Genomic DNA, 25,598 nt, shown 5'->3' on the forward strand with positions numbered 1-25,598 from the left:
TCATGAATCCAAGAGACAGAAAGGAAAAAGGAATTTGAACAGGATAGACAGCTACCTGGTTTTTCCTGGCTTTGGCTTAATATAATTCAGTGCACTTCACATTATTATTTACTATGGATCAGAAGGGGAATAATGCATAATTCCCATGATCAGTGAATGTCCTGCAGTTTTTAGAGAATTGCTTTTCTAAGCATGGTAACATTTGCAGTTCCCAGCAGTTGGATGGTAGAGGCAGAGGATCCATAAAACAAGATCATCCTTGGCTGCACAGTGAGTTCAAGACCAGCCTAGGCTACAGACCCTGTCTGAAAACAGCAACAAGATGCTTTAATGTGTTTGAAAAAATATTTTAGCTGTAATATTTCATAGCTGTATGGATACTTAGGAAGCTATTCCACCTCTCTATGTTCACTTTCATCAACTCTAAAATGCAGGCGTTGATAACAGAACACTCGAGTTATATGCAGTCATTATTCCACACACATTACGTACAGAAACTCATCTCTTCACCACTACTATTTCAGATGGGTGCTGTAGTTCTTGTATTTTATAGGTGGGCAGACTGAAGCCTGAGAGACACAGTGGATTCGTTAAGACTACACCGTTTGAAAGCAGTAAGCCTGAATCCAAATTCTAAAAACATAGCACCAAAATCTACATTGTCTTCTACAGGGAGCATGATCTATAACGTACTGTATGAAATTTGATGGATATACAGTAGATGCCTAGTACAGTAAATTGTTGTTCAGATTGGGACTCAACCATCAAAGACAGAAGTGAAGAAAAGGCACAGTAGATTTAAGATTAGAAGTTTTATGTTTTGGCTCAATGCTGCCACTGGCTGCTGTTGGTTACTTTAAGAACCTGACGCAATTCTTCTCCAAAACATGAAGGATCACATAATTTCTTCATAAACTATGACTGTTTGGTTTACAGATACTTAAAAACTGAATTCTTTTTTCAGTTGATCACATGATCTGTGCCTGCCTTCATTTTCTTTAAATTAGAACAGAATTTTGAAGATGGTACTATTAAAAGAATCAGGAGTAATGCATGTGTGTTCTACATTGGTGAGAGATGCAGACATATTCATGCTACAATGTATATTCATTTGGTTTCTAAGAAGAACTCTATAACCAAATTCAAAGTATAACCATGTAGATCCTAATGTAACTTTATTATAATGACATACTCTACAAATGATTACTTTGTGGTTATGTTTTGAAAATAAAATTAAGTTCAAAGTTTACTAAATAACTGTGAAAGCCTGAGATAGGAAGTAAAGGAGATAGTTTTTATTTCCTTCCTATATCCTGACAGATCTGTTCTCCACTGTTCTCCATTGGAACATGGATTCTACCAGTGGGCTCTCTTGCCTCCGAGTAGCTTTGTCAAATGCAGTCACCCATAGGAGCGTGCCCACGGAAGGTGAGTAAAGTCTTGTTCGTCTGTAACCTGCCCGCTTGACAGCGGCTTCTTTTACACATGCGAAGCCAGAGCTCCTGCCCAGGAGTTCTCTATGACTATGCTTTTCTCTGTCTGCATTTTTCTGACCTCCCTTTTTTCTATTTTGAGACCAGAGGTGGCAATCTCTGCTTATTAAAATTAACCCCTTGTTTGTTACTTCTAATTTATATGAATAGCCTCAGTTACCTCAACTGTCCTCACTGCCCTACACCGAATAAGTCAAGTAGTGAGTCATCTTTGCTTGGCATCAAAAGGTAGCACTGGCTACTGCATATAATAAAAACATATTTTTAAGAACTCATTGAAAAACTAGTCTTTGAGCCTGACATTGAGGCCCACGCCTTTAATCCCAGCACTGGAGAGGTAGAGGAAGGCAGATCTCTGTGAGTTCAAGGCCAGCTTGGTTTACAGAGTGAGTTCCAGCACATTCAGGAGTATTATACAGAGAAACCCTGTCTGTAAAAAAAAAAAAACAAAAAACCCCCAAAAAAAACAAAACAAAACAAAACAATAAACCTAACACAATCTTTACTAATTAGCAAATAATTGAGAATCAGGAAAAATCTGCCTAAATTTACCTATTCCTTCTGCTTTCTTAGCAAGAATTCAATAGCTATCCTCCTAAAACAGAATATAATATAGAGATTAGATTTCACTTGAGAGCCATTCAACATACCCATTATTTTTCCTGCAAATACACACACACACACACACACACACACACACACACACACACACACATATTCCTAGGAATTCAGGGCCACTATTTTCTTGCAAGTCACCCTCTACTCCTGCAATAATGTTTGTTAAGAACTCATTTTGCCCTTGGGTTGGAGAAAGTCCTCTCCCCCTCATTTTATAGTGGGAAGACACGCCCCAAATTAGTGACAAACTACAGGAAAAGGGCAACCTTACCTCCGACTTTGGAATTGTATGCAACTCCAACACCACACTTGTGATTGTTTGCTTGCATGGCAATTTCTCCTGCACATCTAGTCCCATGTCTGAAGATTAAAGGAGTAAAACTTATAAAACAGTAAAGATAACAATTGTGTTTTTCACATGACTTCAAGGTATTTAGATGTACTAGCTTTTTTTCAGCGTTCTTCCTTGTGTTCTCCCTATAGAAGTTATTAAATAAAGTTTGTCAAGATAAAGAACATAGGTGCTGGGGACAAAACATTTGAGCTCAGAGTCTGGCTTCTACCCCTAACCAATCTAGTAGTCTTGGCTCAGTAACTTATCCTCAAAGGACTGTTGTGAAGATCACATGAGCTGTGTGCAGAGCATTGAGAGCCTGTTAAGAAGCTGGTCAGTGTAGCTTCTGACACTGTTGTGAGTAAGCCAACACCCAGGGACAGTGCCACCAGCACATCTTCTGCTCCTTACATCCGGCCGGGAAATGGTTTCTCACTTTCTATCCTAGGAACAGTCTTGGATGAAGTAGTTCTCAATCAGCCCTCGTAAAGTATGACAGACCTTCTTCTAACCTGCTTGAGACCTGAGCAAGACTGGTTTTCCAAAAAGAGTAATTGGTGATACACAATATTTAGTGAAATATACCAATCCCTAGAGCTTACTGACTTCTACTACTGAAGCCTCAGTAACAAAATTTTGGAGAAAATAATTGGGCTTTCTTCTGTCAGCCTGACTCCGGAAGGCCTATAACCAACAAGAATGCTGAGGTGAATCCATTTCCGGGTTTATTGTATTCAGAAGCAGCTGGCTGTGGTGAGAAGCTGCTAGTGACTTACAGTAGCCACTGACAGATATGTTAACATAGATGAATAGTGAAGGGTTACCTTTTTGTGGCAACAATAGCCAGCAACTTCTAGTACTGCACAGGCCGTAGTAATTCATCCCAGCACAGGATATAAAATTCCTCAAGTTACTGGGCCAACAAGGAGAGTTCTGCTTATTATTTTCTCAGAAGTTCCAAATATTGTTTTCTGGTCTCCTTTGACAAATGGTATTCCTGCCCCCTTATGCTAATAGTGGACAGGAATTCTAGGTTTTTTTGTTTTGTTTTTTGGTTTTATAATAGGACTTGCCTGTTATAACAAACGTTTGCTTTAGGATTTTTGTTGTTGTTGTTGTTCCTTGTTTTTCTTTTGTTCAGTTTATAAGCTAGTATGTTCTCACTTAGTTATGTAGACTTTCAATGATTCTGTGGGATTCTTTCTGGAATAATGGCTACCTCTCCAAGGCAGCTTTTAAGCACTGAGCTGATTTAGGGGAAGAAAATACTACCCTTCCTTATAAACCTAGAGGGTGAAGTAGCAGGTAAGTGAGATACATTTGCTGACACTCAGGACCTGGAGAATGAAGCTAAGTGGGGGAGCAGTTTTAACAGTGGCTGATGTTGGGGGAACACATTTTGCAACTTCTGAAGCTAGGTCATCTGCTGGTGATTATGAAATTTCCATTTTACATTTTATCTTTGAGTTAGTAACTGAAGCTGTCCTAAAAATTTCTAGAGAATGTGTATAAATCAGAACACATAAAGATACCTCACATTAGCCAATCTTGGAATCCTTAGGACAATGATTCAACAGGATGCAACCTATGCCTGTCACTGAAGGTTTTACTTGATGGCATATGATGTTTAGCTGAGTACTATCCCCCAATATATGATGACTCCATTTAAATTTCTTTGATATAGTATATGCTTAAGAAAACCTCTACAGTAATAGGTCTTTTTGAAACACCATGGGGAAAGCCATTCTGACTGAAGGTAAGATGAAATATCAAATTAGTTTGACATTTTCCTGATGGTTAAGGATGCTGAACATTTTTTTTTTGAGTGTTAGTCATTTGTGTTGGTTGCTTTCCACAGCAATGATGGCAATACCCTATAAAGGCTAAAGACACTACTTACTTATGTCATCAAACACAGAGAAATCTAGCTAGTGTCCAACTAGACATTCACTCCTTTACTGACTAGTATTCATGGTGTTGATAGGCACTCTGCACACTACTGGAAGAGAAAAGCTCATCACTACAAACACTGTGACCTACAACAGCAATCTGCCTACAATATATACTAGTGCAATATTAGCACCCATCCACTGCAAGAAGAAGGTTCTCGATGAGGGTTAAGTAATGTACTTATTATGAGTATAGTAATATGTCATTAGGAGTCCTTGTATTGTCATGCTGCTTTAGTATTGGGCTTTCTCCTAGGCACATAACCTATCGTGTCTTAGACTCCCATTAGCAAAGTCAGTTATATGTTACATTTTATAGAATAGGCCTTAAATCTAAACAAAATGTAGTTGTAAATCCAAACAATCAATTTCTACTAACTTAGAACAGTGGTAGAAACTGGCATTTTAGCACTGGACTGAGCTCCCAAGGTCCCGATGAGGAGCAAAAGGAGGGAGATCATGAGCAAGGAAGTCAGGACCGTGAGGAGTGCGTTTACCCATTGAGACGGTGGGACAGATCTAACGGGAGACCACCAAGTCCAGTTGGAATGGGACTGATGGAACAGGGGACCAAACCGGACTCTCTGAATGTTGCTGACAGTGGAGGAGGACTGAGAAACCAAGGACAACGGCAATGAACGTGAACTCTACAGCATGGACGGGCTCACTGTGAGCCTTGTCAGTTTGGTTGCTCACCTTCCTGGACTTAGGGGGAGCTGGGAGGACCTTCGACTTAACATAGTGAAGGGAACCCTGATGGCTCTTTGTCTTGGAGAGGGGTGGAGTGGGGGTATGGGTGGAAGGGAGGGGAGGGAAGGGGGAGGAGGAGGGAAGGAGATGGAAATCTTTAATAAAAAAATATAAATAAAAAAAATTAAAAAAAAAACAAAACAACGGGATGGAACCTGGGGAATGACACCCCCCAAAAAAAACTAATTAAAAATTTTTATAAAGGTAATGACTATTATTTTGCTTATAACATTCTTTTGATATTATTTAACCTTATAACATTCTTTTGATATTATTTAACTGGAAACGTATTGGATAATTGGTGTTGAAATACTGAATACAGGTTTATGCCAGCTTAACAGTAAGAGCCACCTAAAATTTTAAGATTTATTGTTTGGTGATTCCTCTTCTGATTGGCAGAGGGCATTCATATGTGGCTCTATGTGGCTCTTACGTAGTAATTATGAAGAGCAGTGAGAGGGATGGATTAAAGAGTACTCATGGAATTTGGAACCCATTGCTGTGCAGGCCACTTATTCCTAAAGAATGTTATGTCTGACAGTGTGTGAGAAGTAACTACTTTTGGATTATAGCTTTTGAAAAGTGATAGGAATACTATCATTCTGAGTGATAATCAAGAGTGCTCTGAGAAATATTCCTATCTTATTTTCAAATACAGATTTTGAATTGGCTGAAATAACCCAAAATATGTTTCTCCTTATGCTCATATCAAATGATGCTGTTCTTGCTATGCTGATTTTTAATGAAATTCAGTCCATCTCATTTTCTAAATGAGAAACCACCATCACTCTCAATACAAATACCATTGTCCTTATCATGTTAGTAAATAATTATTTACATTTCTGTATTAAAATTCTATAAATTCTATAAATATGCATATAAATATATACATATCTGCTTAGTCTCCATAGTAAAAGTTATTCAAAACATTCATTTTCAAAAGATGTTGAAATTTAAACACAAAATCACCTAACTTGGTTGAGTCAACTAGAAGTAGAAGTAGAAGAACTGAGACTAATTGTTGTACAGATGGCATGTTAACTTTACACTATGTGGAAGGCCCATGGTGGGCAATGCTCTGGAAACACAGGGTTTTCAAGATAAGCATAAACAATACTATATGGGACTTTGAAACTCACTATGAGGGTAACAAGAAAGAAAGAAGGTTGGCTACATTTTTATGTGGAATGTTTCCCAAATGCACTTGTGCCAAGGGCTTGGTCTCTACCTTAGCCCTATTGGAAGGTACTGAAACACATAATAGATAAAATGTATATAAACAGGGACATATTCTAAAAAGTTGATTGTGAGGTGCTGGGCTCTTCCTCTCTGGTTTCTTCCTGTTGCTGTGAGGTGAGCAGCTTATTCCACCACAGTGATATACTATCTCACCGCAAGTCCAAAGAGCAGCAGAGACAACCGAATATGGACTGAACCCTCTAAAACTGTAAGTCAAGAGAAACCTTTCTTTTTTTTAAGGTGACTTAAGTTTATTTGTTACAGTAATGCATATAATGACTCATAAAAGGTCTGGGTCTTTCTCATAATCAAAGAAATGGTAGAGTACCATTACACAAGTTATCAACCATATTGAACCATATAGCCAGACCCAAAACTCTACAAAGGATGGAGGTATACTGCCTGCTCTCTCACTAAGTCTCCAAGACTCATCATTTGGCCACAGGGAGATTGTTCTTAGTTTTAACCAGGGGTGCAATGAAAGCTATTTTTATACAATTTTAATAAGGTTGTGACTGTTCTCAAGTATTTACTACCCATTTGAGAAGTGAGTTATTTCCCCATGAATTACTCCAACTCCATGTTAGTAATTGGCAGAGATAAAACTTACAGCTGGGCAAATACCACATGGCATTGGCCTAGTGTTCTAAAAAGAACTTGTATTCCCATTGTTTCTGACTGTCCCAACTGAGAAGTGTTTCTAAAAACTTGTTCATGAGCTCAGTTGTCATTCTCATTCAAGATATTCCCACTTTCCTCCAAGGAGACTCCACTAGTTTTCCCCTGTATTGTTATTGGAATGTTCTGAATTTACTCAAACCCCTTCCCTTTTCTTCAAGGAAGAAACAAGCACTGGAATTTGAGGTAAAGCCTATATGTTCAGTCTTTGTTTTTGGTGTGTACTATTCTGGAGGTGGGCTGGCAGGGGCAGTCCTGGCTCAGTAGCCTAGAAATAAATTTATAGAATTTTCAATCAATCCTTAGGGGTCTGGAGGAGATTGTCAGGTCTTTCTCTTGGGTAGTTGGTGCTGATGGAGTTGGCAATGCATGTCTGGGATCACTACCTGAAAAGGAGGTATGGGAGTAGAAGGCAGGTCTAAGACATGTGGAAGATGCTCAGCTCAGGGGTGAGTGGAGTTGCTAATGTGTGTTAAGTGCCCCTCTTGGAAAGGGGTGGTAGTGTGGAAAGTTCTTCTTTATATGTATTGCTTTTATTGGTTAATGAATAAAGAAGCTGTTTTGGCCTGTGATATGGTAGAATAGACTAGGCGGGGAAGACTGAACTAAATGCTAGGAGGAAGAAGGTAGAGTCAGGGGGATGCCATGTAGCCACCAGAGGGGAAAGATGTGTGCTGCCAGTTGAAACCTTGCCAGTAAACCACAGCCACGTGGTGATACAAAGATTAATAGAAATGGGTTAAATTAAGATGTAAAAACTAGCCAATAAGAAGCCTGAGCTAATAGGCCAAGCAGTTATTTAATTAATATGTCTGAGTGATTATCTCACAGTCTGGGCAGCCAGGAACAAACAAGCAGCCTCCCCCAACAGGGTGGTCCTTAGGGAGTGGGGATGGATGTGGTTTATTGCTTGAATTTGATGTCTGCCTAGAGAAGGAATTAGGTATCCAAGTACAAATAATGAGGATGCATAGAGCTGGTTAGAGTGAATGGAGTGGAGGTGGGAGAGAGTCTAGGTTTCCTAGAAAATGATAAAGCAAGAATGAGCTCTCACAGAATGTAAGGTTGGGGTAGAAAGGGATATGTTGTGAGTTGGGGCTCCTTACACGAAGGAAGTGTACCAGAAGGGTCTCAGGAAGGCAGACAGGACATGTGTTCCTTAGGGAAGCCAAAGGAAAAATAATTTTAAGTTAAAATTACTACCCAAGTCATTCAGGCCCCAGAGGAGAAAGAACCGCTTCATGTTTCATGTAGAATGCTTCACCTACCAACAGCCGTCAATATGGTTTCTAGCCTCACAGTAACAAGCCTCAATTTAACCCCAATTTCATCTCTTTGGGTGAAAGTCTCTTCTATGTGGAAAAGATATAAAGTTTGAATGTCTCCTTGAAGCCTGTAAGAAATATCAATATGATAAAAGGTGAGTGCTCACATGGGTATAGATACTTTGAGACTGTAGGTCTCTAGGATAAAGTTCCTCTTGAGTTGGGAGAGGGTACTAAAGTCTTTGGCTTCTGAATCATTCTGTGGCATCTAGCTTTGGAAGGACTCACTAGTTCTTGGTTTCCCTTATACTGTGAGACTCCAAAGGAAAACTGTTAGTCTAAGAGACAGAGACTCTCTCCTTTTTCTTCCTTGGAAGGTTCCCAGCTGCTTCAACATCTTAGAGACTGAGCCAGATGTAAGAAACAGACTATACCCGAGTTCCTTTATCTGTTGTCTGACTATGACTTTCTGATGGAACTAGATTAGAAAGCATGATTGTTACTAGCATGGAAAGTTGTTCGGTGTTGGTATTTATCTGTGTATATTTCTTTATGTTTCTTTCTCATAATTAATATCAAGCATGAAGGGAGAAGGAAGGCACACAGTTTACATCCATAACATTCCTAACATTCTTTGTAATTTACAAATATTCACTTGTATTTAAGGGGTAATTTCATGATATAAAAATGACAGTTTTATAAAATAAAAAATTAACTAAATATGCTTCTATAAACTAAAAGGAATATGAAAACAGGTTTTTGTTTCTGCTTTAAAAGCAATGAAATATGGTACATAGAGTATGTAGCAGAATTTACTAAGACTTGAAATAGGTCCACATTTATAGCATAAGTATCCGAAACAAGGAAAAAAGCAGTGTATATACTTTAGTCCTCCAAAATGCATGTTTACTCACTTGTTTTCATTTGTGAGATCGTATCGGGGAAATGGATCATGATCATTATCATTAAAATCATAGCTAGCCTCTGGATCCTAAAGAGACAATGGAAATAACAACATAGTGTCATAAAAAGCAGCATTTCTTGAGCTTTTTCTATCCTGGCAGATAGCTCCAAAGAGTGGATTTCAGAGCCTCTAGCCTGACTTAGCATGTATTATACCCACAAACCGGCAGCAGTGATGAGCAAGGCACCCAACACTCAGTGAATGTACCAAACTCATATTCCACAGATGCTCAGAAAGCTGTACAAACCAGCAATCCATGGGTTCAGCTGTCTCATTTTTCAGAAACCGTGAGGCCCAGAGAAGTTGGGTGACTTATTAAGGCCACAGAGCTAATTACTGATGTGGCAACTTGCATCCCTTCATAAGCAAGGTGCAAAAAGATGGCTGTGGGGTAAGTTGACTTCTATATTGCTTTCCCTCAGCCTTCTTATGCACACTAAGAAATCATGAAATTTAATTACTGAAAATTTACTTGAAACTCAAAAAAGTTTAACTTGTGTGTTTTCTTTTCCAATCTTACTGTTGCTTTTAGGCATGCATCTGACTTAGATCCATTACTACTATTAGTATGCCTGTCTTTTAAAAATTCATGATTTCTATTCTGGTCTATTTTTTAGGTCTCTTCTCTACAGTCCCTTTCCTTTGCTGTTTAGTTTTGAATTATGGCTGGGTGGTTTTGGATTGGTGAAAAGGACAAGCGAATGATAGAGGATAATTTGATAGGTGAGATATTCACCATCCTGTTCTAAAGGCAATAGATCAGTAATTGGAGTTGATGTTTTATTAGAAACATCATTAACTTCCCACTTGTAGTAAACTCTTTCTTTCTTGACTTCATATTTTTATTGTGGCACTTACCTTGCTTTTGCATAGTGGGAATTACATTCATATAAAAAGGGATACTAACCCATAAGACATTTTCAAAACAACCCATAAGACATTTGAAAAAAAACACCAATAAAATGATATCAAGCAGCAAGCTGATAGCTTTACTGCTCTAAATGGCTCATGATATGAAGGTTTTCCATTGTTTCCACAGTTCCATTGATGTGAGCACCCCTCATCTCTCTTCCTAACACAGGTTGTTAGGAGTTGTTTTTCCCTTCACTGGACTCTTCTTATGCCTTCTGGTACAGGCAGAGAGCAGGGCCCAGAGGCTGACACTCCGGCAGTCCACCTCTCTCCAAGGGAAGAAAAGCCCTTTATGTCTGCACAGTTGACCCCCTAAGTGATAAACATTAGGACATCTCAGACTCACATAATTGGCATATATGTCTGTGTGATTCCACTCCAAGCCATCATCCAGTACAGTAATAACTACTCCTTTGCCTGTAATGCCCTTTTGCCAAACGGGTATCACATGGAGATCTAGTTTGGGCAGAGCTGCAGTCATCCTGGTGTCTTGCTAGTGAAGAAAAACAAAGAAACATTGGTAAAATTATGGCTTTTCTTACTTAATCAGGAACTTAAGTCCATTTTTTCTTTATCTTTGGGTAACAAAGAGAAGGCTATTGGGTAAAATGAAAACACAAAGTTGAGAGTACAAGCCAAGTAACCCATTTATGCTGCTATTCTAATTGTCCTAATTTAAAAAGAAAACATAAGAGATGAATTATCTTTGACATCCGAACTACACATATTCTGCCTTTTCCCCATTTACATTAATAAGCACAAGCTTTCCTCATGCTGAAGTTTTGCTTTATGATATATATTTTCATCTCTCCAAAGTCCTGAGCCTTCCTTGCCACATCATGTAAGGTTGTGGTCAAAATATTCTCCCAAGAGGAAACTAAGCATCTGGAATGCCTATGACACAGTAGTCTCACTTGAAATCACTATTTAGTAGCCTTTGTCTTTGTATATATAATTTAGGGACTACTTTCTTTTCTTTTCAGGTAATTTCCCTGATATTTACAGAGTATATGACTGTATAGAAGAGCTAGGAAACAAGGCAGTACCGATATAATCTCGTTTCTAAGCATGTGCAACTTCAGTATGTGAGTGTCAGGTACCTCGTGTTAAAGTCAGCAAGCAGTGTGTAAGTAACCACAAGAAAAGTCCATGGATGGGCTATCCCCTTGTGTCAGTGCTACCCATGGATGTTCCCTACAAATATGTAGTAGAAGAAGGGTCACTAGGTGATTCTGAGGTTGAATCACAAGAGTTAGAAATATCTAACCTTTTGATTAGCCAGGGGTAGAAAAGGTGAGTTGCAAAAGTAATTATAGTGTATAGTTGCTAAGAATATAGCCTCTCAAGACTTCTAGTGGAGAGAATGGGACACCAACTCAGCCCACATAACCTTTGACTTACAATTTGTCCTGCCTACAAGATGTGCTAGGGTAAAGGTGGTCCAGAAATTGTGGGAGTGGCAAACCAATGACTGATCCAGTCTGAGACCCATGTTATGAGAGGGAGCCCATTCCTGACACGGCCTGGAGCACCAGGACCTAGAGACTGAGTGGCCTAGAGACCTAGGATAAAACCAAACATGGTATAAATAAATAAATAAATCATTGAGTAATGATACTTAACAATACTCTGCTATATTCATGCATTGGTGCCTAGCTCAGTTGTCATAAGAGAGGCTTCATCCAGCAACTGGTGGAAACAGATACAGAGACCCACAGCCAAACATTAGGCTGAGCTCAGGGAATCCTCCAAGGGGTGGGTTAAAAAGGATTGTAGGAGCCAAAGGTGTCAAGGATATCACAAGAAAACCCACAGAATCAACTAACCTGGGCTCATAGTAACTCACAGAGACTGAATCCACAACCAGGGAGCCTGCCTGGGACTAACCTAGGCCCTCTGCATATAAGTTACAGTTGTATGGCTTGGTCTTCTTGTGGAAAGACCCTCATAACAATGGCTCTCTGGGACTCTTCTGCTGGCTTTCGGGAACCTATTCCTCATCCTGGGTTGCCTTGTCCAGCCTTAATATGAGAAGATGTGCTTATTCTTGCTGCACCTTGATATGCCATGTTCTGTTGAAATCTATGGGAGGCCTGCCCTTTTCTGAATAGAAACTGAGGAGGATTGGATGAGAGGTAGGGGTAGCAGGGGGAGGTAGGGAAAGGGACTGGGAGGAGGGAAGGAAGGGAGAACTATGGTCTTGATATAGAGATTAAATAATTAGTTAGTTAATTAATTTTAAAAAGAATATAGCTTCTGGCCTGCCCTTTTCGAAAGGGAAACAGAGGAATGGATTTGGAGAAGAGGGCAAGTGGAAGGGAAGGGCTGGGAAGAGAGGAGGGAGTGGAAACTGTGGTAAGGATGTAATATATGAGAAACGGGTTTTAAAAAAAGAAGGAATATGTCCTCCGTAACCATGGATTATGGCCTAGCCACCAGTGGCCACACAATTTAAATAAATTATTCAACTTGACAATGTCTGTTTCTTCATCAGTGAAATGGTTGTAATTAGTAATTCCATCTTTACAACATAAGGTAGTTGTGAGAGAAAATAAGTTAGTGATATCAAACATGTAGAATAGAACTTTGATTTCTTTAAAATAGTCAATATACACTAAGTGTTAGTGGACAAGTGTCTTCTGCTGGAATCAGTAAGTATTGCTTAATTTAAAAGAATCACATGAGGAACTAATGGCCTTCGCTATCTAATATATGAACAAAAACCTCAGTCTATAGTTGTGAAAATTACCTTAATTCTATTGCCAGCAACAAATCTCTTCTGTTACCAGCCTACTATAGAACCTACTATAGCAGCCTACTAAAGGCTTGACACCTCAACAAACAGAACACCTTGAATCCATGTCCACATATCAAGGCTTGGTACATCGTAAAGGAACAATGATTTGTAAGGCTAGGTATTTGTAAGTTTTTGCCTCATTCAGAGATTCTTGTCTGAAGTGTGTCTAAGAACTGTCCATTTGGACTGCATATTGTGTTGACTATGGCCTACAAGTGACTTAGAGCATTCTTTAGAGTAAATTCTATCACAGTGATCTTATCATGCCAGGTCTTTCTGGAAATTCTTTCCTGCAAGGACCTGATTCTTCTGCATTTATACCAGTTCCACTTAAGAAGACACAAAGTCAAGAAGCACTAACAGATAGATTTGTTTTAGGCACTCATTCAGCAAAACAAAAGGTCCATGTCATGAAGTTTTATCAGCCCTGCTTTCTACAGGCATAACTTTCTCCCAAATTCTGTATTGAATATTGTGATGGCTATTCTTAGCTGTCAACTGACTACATTTGAAATTAATCAAAACCCAAATGGCTGAGCACACTTGTGACTGACTGTTGCTTAATTAAGTCATTTAAAGTGGAAAGACCCACTTTTAATCCAGATCTTTTAGGGTGGGAAGATCCACCTTTAATCTGGATCACATCTTCTGCTGTCACCCTATATAAAGGACATAGAAGAATGAAAGAAGGAAGCTGGCTGTCCCATTGCCTGCTTGCTCTTACTAGCAAGCTCATTCCTTCCCTGGCACGTTCAGTCCAACCCTATGGACTGAACAACTACTGAATCCTTGGATCTTCTGTTGCTAGACAGTCATTTTTGAACTATCTGGACCACAGCTCATAAGCCATTCCAATAAATCCCTTTCTATAAATCTATATATAGACATATAGCTAGATGATAGATAGATATAGATGTATTCTGTAGGTTCTGTTCCTTTAGAAACCTCGAGTAGTACAGTTAAAAACTCAGACAGATCCACCATGTGAATGATGAGGAAGTCTAAGAACCTAGACAGCCCTGACAGTACTTACCAGGTACCACTGCTGATTCCACATTGGATCATTAAACAGATTCAATGCTGAGTCTTTTTTAACTGAACGCTTGCTTCTCTCTTTTTGATACTGTTGTTCAGCCCATATCACCTACAAATATATTTATGGTAAGAAATCGAAATCAAGCTTGCTCCTTGGTATAATCATCTTCTCTCTACCTGCAAGACCCTCCCACAAAAACTTACATAGTTCAGTGATGTTTTTGCCTGACCACAACTCAATCTCCCAACCCAGGGAGAATAAGGAAAGATTGCCCACTGAGGAGACAAGGGTTCCCTCCATTACAATGAGGAGTCCGCTCCAAGGGTAGGAGAAGCAGTAAGCAAAGGAGTGAGGCCCTCAGATTATTTACAATGTGTTGACATTGGGAACAGAAGCACAGGCTGCTGTCATCAGAAACCAGGCCACAAGACACATTTCCACACCTAGGTTCCAGGCCTCTGAGGCTGAAAATTTGCTCATTTTCACAGAATGAGTGAATAAGCCCAGGGTCCTCTGGGACTATTGCTGGAACACTCTTGCTGCCTCATTTCTCTCTTCATATCCAAAGGTAAAAGTTACAGTGTTACATAAGAATGGAGCTGTGTGCAAATCTGAAACCTTGGCTCCCCTATGTTTTTGCTTCCTACCTAGGAGTATTTAATATGAGAAACAGATTCAAGACCTGAGGTGATCAATGAGCATTACTGAACAGACACACCTGTCATTAATTTAGCCTCATGCATTATGCAAACTGATCTGACATTATATAAATTACCTGGCCTACATCTCTGGCCTAATCATATTATGCTTAAGAGAATGCAGGGCAGTCTTGTAGTTATTATCATGAGTAAGGCTGTATTCTTATTTAGTTGAGAAATATGACTCTTTCCGACTCTAAGCACAATTTTTCTGTTGTGTTTGTAATGACAGTCCACTGTCAGTTGGCACATGTTTAAAATGAGAGTTTCCATGGGTCAAATCCAAAAATAAAAACTGAAAAATAATTTCCAGCTGAAGGCCAAAGACATCCACTAGGAATGTCTTGAATTTTCAATTAGAAAATATATTACAAGCCAATCCAAAGCCTGGAAGGAAGTGGAGAGCCAGCAATTAGTCTGTCTAATTTATTTTAAAGCACTTGTATTTTCAAATGCTATCATGTTGGCTTAAATACCATGCTGCTCAGAATCCATTGCCTGTAGTCCAGCTTTGCCCTTGGGAGCTGGCAGCAAGAAAATACATAGAAATCTTTGTGGGAGGGGATGACGTAAAGTTAGAAAATTCATCAGTCTGTAAAAATAGGCATCATGACACATGACACGGTGTTTATTTGAACGAATATTTCTCCAATTAAAAAGGAGCAGCAAAGTGAAAATCAAGAGCAATTTTTAAGAATAACATATGAGAAGAACCTCTTTGCCATCTTATTAGATAAACATCCAGTTGTAGCAAACCATGCTATGATTAATGTCATAAAATAGAATTACATTTTATTCTCTAGAAGAGCAGACTAAATAGACTAGAGAATATCGGCAGTGCCTTCTTATCATGTGTATGATAGGTATCCTGAACTTCATTGTAAATAATACTTCGGATCCGCCAAGATACTAAATACCATCTTATCCACTGCAAGCATCTGTGACTCCAAGGTAGTTCCTAAACTAAAATTATCCTGAGGTTAACTTTTCATGGGATTAATTCCTTTTTAATGAACTTTTATTAAGGAATAATTATTAATCATTTGTTATAAGTCTTGGGATTTTCCCCTAAATCATTGAGACAATAACTGAAGAGAAGAATTAAGCCATCTGTTTGAATGAGATACACTGTGACACTCGACACTGTCCAGCTTCTTTGATGAAGATGAAAAAGGATTTCAATTGACTTCCTCATCTATCATGTTGGGAATGTATTTAGAAAGAGAAGGAATTCTTTTTCCTGCCTGGTCCAAGGACCAAGCCAGCCTTGTCAGGGTACTGGAACCTGTTCCGTTTTTTACAAGCCATCTACTTTGGTATGAGGCATAAGAAAAAAATCTCACTAGACAAGAAAAACTTTAAATAAGGTTGCTGGCTTCCAGTTTGGTCTTCCACATCTAGCCATACTTTGACACAAAGAATTAGCAATGGGCTGACATGAGCTGTGGGATTGTGGCCCTTGGTCCTGATAAAGCAGCATCAGTGTGGGGCATTCTATCGCTTTTGAGCCCTGCAGTCCAAGGCCCAATAATTTTTTCTCTTCGTAATTTGTTTTCTTATTTTAAAAAAATTAATAAAGGAGCAAACCAAACCACAATATAATTCACAGGATTCCTATATTCCATGTACTTTCAATAACTATGTCACTGCCACCTTTCTGTCATTTACCTTCTCCTCCCTCCCAAAGCTAAGACAAGACTCTGTATTTCTCACAGTAGCATGCAGGGTGTCCTAAGAAACTTTAGTCATGTACACAGACATTAGGCTAACCAGCATGGTTTTCTTTAGGAACACCAGGGACAGAAGAGAAGGCAACTTTGTGCATCTGTATTTCCTTAAAGGACTCATTCAGTCTTTTCTATTAGCATGACTTCTGACCTTGAAATCAGATCCCCAAACCAACAGGTATAATTAAATATACATTTAAATTGTCCTCCCACTATCTATATTGATCCTAGACATTCCTTGCTGTTGCCAAGTAATTATGTCTTGGTATACAAACAAGGATGAAAAGAACTGAAACTGATGATTTGGATCAAAAAACATACAAAACATGCTTGGAAACACTTACTGTGTGAAGAAACAGATTAGAAGCTTTCTCATAAACACTAATATATTTTAACCGTAAAAATGGTAAAATGCTTTTCAGTTATATTGAATTGTTGCTGAAAACTAGATTCACACATTTCTTTGGCTCATATTAAAATGATCTTTACATTTTCTGATTTAAGGATTTCAACAAGGAGCGTTTCATATTTGCCACACACTATATAAAATGGCTGATTACAGTGTCGATTATTTCATTAATTTTTTCCCTTGATTTTCAGCACTCAAAACTTGACTCTAGATATATAAATACACATTATATATAACTAAGTAAGCATATGTATAAAATTAATGTTCATTATCTTAATCCAATACAAAAGTATTATGAGCAAATATAATTCCACAGAAAGAAATAACAAACAATATAGAGAAGCAATCATGACCACAATACAAAAGGATCAAAGGTAAAGTGCTTTTGTTCCTGTTGGGAGTTGGTCAGAATGTGAGGTTGAAGATGAATGAACACTTACACGATCATCATCAGATAACCTCTTAGTGATATGAAGAGCACTTCTTCGAGACCTTCGAGGATGATTTTTGTGTTTGAATAAGTAGTGATTTTCAAGTGATCCAATCTATTAAAAAAATCAAAATAACAGTCCACTCTTTTCAGAATGTATACACAGACTAGTTCAAAATCAACTACCACAGTTGGCTTTTATTAACAAAAATATTTTTTATTAGACCTACTGAAGTTAACTTTTTCTTCATGAGAAAGTCACAGAAGTTTTAGATGGCCTTCAGTATTCAAGAACAGAGATGCTCCCGTTTCACATAGCAATAGGGACACTTTTTATTTTAGAGGCATAATGTGGTATTTTTTGATGAAAATATGCATATGTAGATATTTCTCCAAACATGCCCATTTAAACAAATATACCCTGTCAGAAAACAATTATTTGTGGAACACAATATAACTCCTTAGGGTTTTTAAGTGATTATTGTCACATTCAGTTAAAACAAGATATTGTAGGTAAAGAGTTTGGATCAATTATGATAAATGTTACCAGCCATTATTGGTGATTCATTTTTTCATTGGTTCAGTGCTTTCAGAAGTGTGCTATATTTAAGACAGATGCCCCACCTCAGGATCTTTGTACTTCTTTAGTAACTATTAATACCTTCTGGGTCATTTAGAACTATGTTTAATATTCTTTGAGCTAATGTTCTTTCCTATAAACCAGAAGAAAATGTAAATTGACTAAATCCTTTAGATGCCTGATTAGTTTAAATTAAGACACAAACAATTGCTATGTTGTTTCAAAAGAAGTATGTGTGTTTTTTATGTAGCTCTCATCATCCAGAGAATTGCTTTTAGTAGATATGTCAAGGCTTAGTTACAAAGCAGAGCCTTGGGCAGTGAATACACTGTGAGCTGTAGACGTAATTGGGAGGAGATATCAAAAGCCACAAGAAAAGGCCAGGGCTGCTTAGAGCTGTTCCTATTGTCAACTAGCTCAGCTTTTTGTCTCTACTATTCCTAGCTTTATCATGAGGCTGTAATGCTATTTGTCTTAAATTAGTATGGTTTTAGAAATGTTGAACAAAATGGCATGTAAGCAGAACCAGAAAAACAAGTTATGATTTTCTGAAATTTTGCTATTGAATACACCATTTTTAAACTAAAAACAACCAGAAGGAAGCTAGTTTAATTTGAAAAATTATTTTCAAACAGAGTGGCCTAGGTTTGGATGTGTGTCTGGGCTCATGTGTGAGGGAGCGCCAAAAAGAGTTTCATAGTTTTTTGTTTGTTTCCTCTTTTCCTACCCACAACTACCAAGCTTTCAACTATATACTACCTCCACCACCCTAGGACGACAAATTTCCACTCTGTGTACAGTACGTACCAGGATAATTCCATCTGATACTATTTTTTATTTTTTTGGTTCCCAACCATCAAGAACTGTACACAATCAACAAAGTTATGTTGAAGTTGCTTGTGTCTGTTTCCCCACGAGCTGTTTTCTATGCTGGAGTGTTTCTCCAGTCTCACCCTGCTCTCCTGGCAGCCTCTGACTCTTGTTTTCAACACTGTGTAATAGATATTTTCAGTAGTTTGCTTTTCTGCTTCCCAAATTCCCTTTTGGCCTTTTCTCCCTTCCATCAAAAAAATGCTGCATTAAAAGCCACCAACTACAACTTCTCTTACACAAATTGCATTCAGGTGTAGTTATTTATTCCTAATCCACTGTCCTCTAGAATTCCATTGAGAATTGTGAATTCCATTGAGAACATGTCTTTTACTCCTTTTTAGTTCCCAGTCCCTAAAGGATTGTTCAAAACAGCTCTGGGAATTTATTGAGTTTCATGCTGGGCCTTTCAAAGACCATTTGCCTCACAAAATTAGAGAATGAGCCTCTGGCTAGAGAAGGCTTATTTCCTAGTGGATTTGATGCATGGAATTGACACCGCCCACGCAGATTACTCATCTGTGACTTCAGAGTTTCAATCACCACCCCCAAAATAGAAAACGCGCCAAAATGTTTTACAACTTCCTCCTCCCTCGCTTAACTGTGGACAGTTTCTGTGGCATGGGTCCAGGGTTTTACTCTACTTCAAGGAAAATGAAAGCTCAGATTAGAAATTACACCCTCTGGATTCCCCTGTGGGATAGCTCTGCCAAGCAGGCTTGCTCTTAATGATTCTGCATGCCCCTCCCCACCTGTCTGTTAGTTGAACACACTCTTGGACACACATCAGTTTATCTAATAATCTGATACCCCTAGGAATTGATTTTGCACTTGGCCAAGGAACAAGACAGAGAGAGATTTTTTTTTTTTTTTCCCAGCTAGACCCTGCTGAGACATTGGTCATACAAAGTTAGGAAGCTTGGACTGTAGTTGTCGGTGAAAACCCTGAACTCTCCCATAAGCTACACTCAGATGTCTTCCTTTACCTCGTTCCCTTCCAGCTTCCCTCACCACTCAGCACCACCGCCACCAGCGGTCCCCAGTCCCAGCAGTTGACGCTCTCTGAGAGCTCTGGGCGCTCCCCAGCACGCCGGGCATCTCCAAGCCTGTCTGGCCCCTGGCTTCAGGACTGGGAGCTGGCGCTGCCATATTGAAAGGAGGAAATCGCCGACTCTGGACGCAGGCGGTCGGCGTCCCAGTGGGGCCAACCTCACTAGCTCTCCCAAGGTAGGCTAAAGCCTGTGTACACCTCAAGTTCCCCGAAAAAACACGAAGGATTTTTTTTTCAAACCTGTGGGTGCCGGTTTCAAGTATAGAGCGGACAGCGGAGAGATCAGGGTCTGCTGAGCTGCCGCAGTTTCCTTTTGCTTGGCGGCGCCCAGCCCAAACAATAAATAATGCAAGCATTTTCCCTCTGAAAGAGCCCAGGGGGTACGGGAGCAAAAGGGGTGCTCCTAGCTGCTTGTGACACTGAGAGCAGTGCAGTCAATCTGGGGTTCCCACTCGGGAGACTGTACTCCAGCCACACCAGTGTCCTCAAGCTCCAGAAAGTTTCTCGAAAGTGGAAACTCTTACCTGACCCAAGAGGTCATAGCCCAGCTCCTCGGCGATGGCAGAGGCAGCCTCCGGCCCTCCGGGGATCTCCGCCGCCCATTCATTGACAAACTGCCTTTTGGCTTTTACGTTGTTCAGTGCACACCAAGCGCAAAAGAGAGCGAAAGCAGCACACTGCAGAGACCAACCTCTTTGCTCCATGGCTCACACACTTGTTCTCACACAAGCAAGAGGGCTGAGAGAAAAGCGAGACAAGAGAAACACCAGCTAGACTCGACCTTTTCACCCTGCAGCGCTGAAACACTCCAGGCTTCGGGTTGCTCTGCTGGAGCTACGAGGCGCGCTGGGAGAGGCTGGGCGGCGGCAAGCGCTCACTGAAGCGCTTCAGTCTCCTGGCAGAGTGGAGCCTCAGCCTCCCCAACCAGAATGGAAATGAGTGTTTACACGTCAAATCTACGAAAGCCATCTCTTGACGTCAGCTCTACCTGGACTGAGAAATAGATGGTATTCCCTGCGGGGTGGAGAAACGACTAAAATAAGCAGGGAAGGGTGAAAAAAAGGAAAGAACTGTTTAGTGGAATCAATCAATTTTGCTGTTTGCCCATAAATACTGTAGCTATGAGAAACATCTCCATTCTTCAAACAGAAGCGCCCCGTTTGAATTACCAAGATCCTAAGACAGGAAGTGCACCACCACCCCCAATCTATTTTCTCTGTGTTACTTTATTGTCTCCTATGTGCCTGGGGGGCAGAGAGTGAAGCTAGAATTCTAATCGCCCTTGAGTATCAGCATTGCTATAAAACAAACAGACAAAACCAGGACTCGTGCTTAGATTTTTCAAATGTGACAGAAGCTAGAAGCAGAGTAGGGAAGCTACCTGCTGCGTTCCTTTCTACCCCACATCACCTAAGAAAATGAGGGCTTCAAGACGGTGTTGAAACGTTTTCAAAGTATGTTTTATATTATTTGCAATTCCATCTCTCTTTTCCCGAGCACCGCTAAAGTAATGCCTAAAATTCTACACAGATCATTTGGAGCCCAGCGCCATCATCAGTGCAGTATTTACAGAGGTAGGCTGGCTATCTTTCCATTTCTGCCTTCACTGGACTGGAGGGACTAAGGGAGGGAGATGAATTAGCATCATGAGTTTTCAAAATAGAAAAAAAAATGTCTTATTTTCAATAAGGAGGTTCAGGACCCCAAAGGCTTTCGTATCGACTCAGAAAAGGGAGGAATAAGTTCATTACCCCAGAACTTTCCTATTTTCCCTCACTGGAGATTCCAATTTGGGCACTGACCTGAGCTGTTTCACAGCTTTCATATTAAATACTCCATGTAACTTTGTGAAAAACATCTTTTCCTTAAAAAGAAAATAAGAGAACGTATCCACGCTCACCTGCTAGACAGCATTCTGGCTTCCCTGACAGAATCAATCTGGATTCCGAGGGATTGAACTGGCGAGAGGAAGCCCAGTCTTCAATATCAGCACCGAGGTTTGGACAGCGACAGTCATGTGCTTATAGAAGCGCTCACCTTCTGAACAGATGGGAATCTCTGCTTTGCTGCCCCTCACCAACTCTCAGCTGCTTCCTCTTTGAACAACAAAATAGAAAGCTGGCCTAAGTGAGAGTGTGATGAGGCTCATGACGGTTGCTGTGTGCAGCTTGTGTGTGGGAATATGCTTTGAACTCTGCTCAAAATTAAAATTGCAACTAAAAGAAGGGTGTATGTTTTTCTTCTGAAAAAGATTCTTTAAACTCCTAATGAGTGTGTGTGTGTGTGTGTGTGTGTGTGCGCGTGTGTGTGTATGTGTGTGTGTGTGCGTGCGTGCGTGCGTGCGTGCGTGTGCGTGTGTGTGATGAAGAAAGAAAAAAAAGCTACTGGGAAAAGATTTTAGACCAAGCAGAGAAAGGAAGCAGAAATGCTCTCCACTATAAGCAAACTAGGCAGGACTTCATGGAGGAAGGGGCTCAGTGGTGCTAAAATGTATGTGAGGGGTGTATGTGCACTGTGTGTTTGCAGATCTGTGTGTGTGCTCAGAGACTGGAACACAGTGCTGGGTTCCTACTCTATCACTTTTTTCATTATTTCTCTTGAGACATGGTTTCTCACTAACCCTGGAGGTAGGCTGGCTGTCTTCCCATTTCTGCCTTCATTGGACTTTTTCTTTTTTCTTTTTAAACATTATCTAAACTCGGGCTCTTATTTGTGTGGTACACCAGCTGTCTCTCCAAGCCCTAAAATTGTTTTAATAAATTTTATAACTTTCTAGTTTTTATAAAGGAAGGAATGATTCAGACCTGAACAGAGCCGTGTTTCTATTATGACATGCCTGTTGTGATTGCTCCCAATGCCCAGTGATTCAGTTAAGAACTTATTAGATGTTTGGGAAAGTAATAAAAACAAACTTAGTATGGAAGAAAGAATAGGTTCCTACAGGTCACTGCATCTACTTGGCCTTAGAAACGTATGCTACTTTAAAATTACGTGTGTACCCTAACATAATAAGTAATTTGCATAAAATTTGCTGCAAACTGAACAAACAGAAAGAACTTTTCAATCCCAAAATAATACTATTCCAAAGTTTTCAGAAAGCATTAAGAATGTTGAAGCAGGAGGATTGCATCAGGCCAGCCTGAGTTAGCAAAACAGAACATTATTTACAAATAAAAAAAGATTGCAATGAAATCACTTAGTTTACTATTTTCCAGTCATTATTTAGACTTAAAAGTTTGCTATGGGTAATAACAACTGCACGCTGAGTTCATAATTAAATGAGATGTTTTGGAACAGGATATATATTAGAGACAACATTTAGTGGGTTTCTCAACCTGGAAAATATTTATGTGGTACATTGAGACAAACGAAGAAATTTGGGTATTTGCTTATAGGACTAAGGGAAGATAATTTTTAGGGAGGAAGTGCCACCCCAAGCCCCTTCCCCCACCTCTCTCTAAACCCTGCTGCGTCTCAGAAAGCCCACCAAATGATCACTTTTTCCCCAGAGGTGCTCAAGATCACTCCTACAGGCTATTTAAACTGCCCCCCCCCCCAGAAAACCCATGATTTTTTGGTCTTTCTTTTTCATCTCTTCTTTGGGGGGGGGGGACTGGATAAATCATTTGGGAGAGTTGTAACCATTAAACCTGGGCTCTTTCTAAGTCTGTTTAATTTGGTCTGATTTAGATTTTTGCATCAGTGGGGAGGTTTATAGACACTTTTCAATAATTTCTTTATGTAATATAATTATGACAAAAACATAAAATCCACTATTTTAACAATATTAAAATTGAATATAATTAACTTTAAATTAATACATATGTATATGTTCCCATTAATATGCATTTCTCCTCAATATACTTTAATAACAATTTGGTTTTTTATTATTATTAAATTGTATAATTTTTACAAATTTTCACCTCCTCCCCTCCTCCCATTTCCCTTTCCCTTCCCCCATTACTCGTCTCCCTCCCTCTCCAGTCCAAGGAGCAGTCAAGGTTCCCTGCCCTGTGGGAAGTCCAAGGTCCTCCCTTCTCCATCCAGGTCTAGGAAGGTGAGGATCCAAACAGACTAGGTTCCCACAAAGCCAGTACATGCAGTAGAATCAAAACCCAGTGCCATTGTCCTTGGCTTCTCAGTCAGCCCTCCTTGTCAGCCACGTTCAAAGAGACCAGTTTGATCACATGTTTTATCAGTCCCAGTCCAGTTGGCCTTGGTGAGTTCCCATTAGATCAGTCCCATTGTCTCAGTGAGAGGACGCACCCCTCGCAGTCCTGACTCCTTGGTCATATTTGCCCTCCTTCTGCTCCTCGTTTGGACCTTGGGAGCTTTAATAAAAATTTGATCTCCTTAGTTTATATAGAAAGGGGAATAATTTAGACACTATACAGAACTGTGTTACTATTATGGTGTGCTTTAATATCCAATAAATTTTTCAAATTTTTGATGCTGCCACCAATGAAGTATTTTAGATGGTTGAGAATGAAATAACTGAAACCAAGAATAACAACCTCCAGTTTAAAATAATATAATTTAAAATAATATAATAATAATAAAATAATATATTTAAAATAATATAATGTTTCCTTGTCAATTTAATTATCATAATTCCATGTGAGGATATTTATTGATTTAAGATCTATATACTTTATATACAAAAGTAGTATAAAATTATATTGTAAGTATAAATTGGAAAATATCCTTAGAAAGATTACCATATCCAGCTTTATCATAAATGGAGTATTTAGCACATGAGAAGACTGATAGTGGAGACACCAAGTGATGTTGTACAAGACAGGATGCCTGGCTTGTTTTCTCATCATATATCTTCCCATGACCAAATTTTGTTGGTCATGTTGTACTAATTAGCAACTTAAAATATGAACTTGTCCAACTGATCTATAGATTGTTGTTACATGTTAATTAGGAATATGTTTTTTTGACATAATTAAAAAATTCAGCACCCAGAATGAAAGAGACAGTGTATAGCTGACCAGAGCAATAATTTTGCCTTTTTATGGAATTTTTTCAAGAATCTAAGTAGAATTATTTTTCCTTTTTCTTACTCAACTAATGATTACTAGACTCTAGGTTTCTTATGCTGCTTTCAAATTACTTGTCAACCAGGCTTGTTTAGTTTATTTATTTTTGATCTGTCTATATGAGAGAAAGGATAAGAAATTAAGATTTTTTTTCTCCCTTTCTGAGTTCTAACTTTACAAGATGTTTGAAAATTTTTATTTTATTACTAAGTTATTTGCTTCTTGCTTTGTGTTATATTTAAATGTTCACTACCCATTGGTGTCTTCCCTCAGTAAGATCTAGATTGTTCTCTATGACTGAGATAAAATATTTACCAAAAGCAACTTGGAGTATGAAAGAATTTCTTTGGCTTCCAGGTTACAGTCCAGCACCAAGAAAAGAAGGCAGAAGCTTAGGTAGAGACCATAGATGTGACATGGGTGAGGACTTTCACTCTCACTTTGGCTCCCACTTGCCAGCATTCTCTTTCTCTCAATTTCTCCTTTCTCTCCCACCCCTCATCCCATCCAAAGCTCTCAGTTCTCAAGCTCTTCTACAGGGTGAAGAAATACATGTTCACTACTTTTAGGGCCACAGTGTTTTGATTCATGACATAGGATAAAAGAAAACCTTCTTCCACTTTCAATGCTATAGACCTAGAGAAAAATATTAAGTCTGTGTTTGAGTAGAGCATTTTAAAATTGTCACCTGAGGTGGCTCCCATGGCTTAGTTGGCTAAACTGGTGTGGAAGAACATATGCAGTGCAATGACC

At 39.2% G+C, this 25,598-nt stretch overlaps 1 protein-coding gene across 1 annotated transcript in view; it reads right to left on the reverse strand.

Moving 5' to 3' along the window:
• Pcsk1 (proprotein convertase subtilisin/kexin type 1) overlaps positions 1-20,504 on the reverse strand; it is a 37,891-nt gene extending 17,387 nt beyond the window's left edge. Inside the window, exons 1-6 of the mRNA XM_038322105.1 lie at positions 20,325-20,504; positions 17,310-17,414; positions 14,033-14,143; positions 10,549-10,695; positions 9,241-9,317; positions 2,383-2,471 (exon numbers count right to left, since the gene is read on the reverse strand). Coding sequence (XP_038178033.1) covers positions 2,383-2,471; positions 9,241-9,317; positions 10,549-10,695; positions 14,033-14,143; positions 17,310-17,414; positions 20,325-20,504 — 709 coding nt within the window. The remainder of the gene's footprint in view (positions 1-2,382; positions 2,472-9,240; positions 9,318-10,548; positions 10,696-14,032; positions 14,144-17,309; positions 17,415-20,324) is intronic.
• Positions 20,505-25,598: the final 5,094 nt, after the last annotated feature.

The sequence above is a fragment of the Arvicola amphibius genome, chromosome 3 (genome assembly GCF_903992535.2).
Source record: "Arvicola amphibius chromosome 3, mArvAmp1.2, whole genome shotgun sequence".
NCBI lineage: Eukaryota > Metazoa > Chordata > Mammalia > Rodentia > Cricetidae > Arvicola > Arvicola amphibius.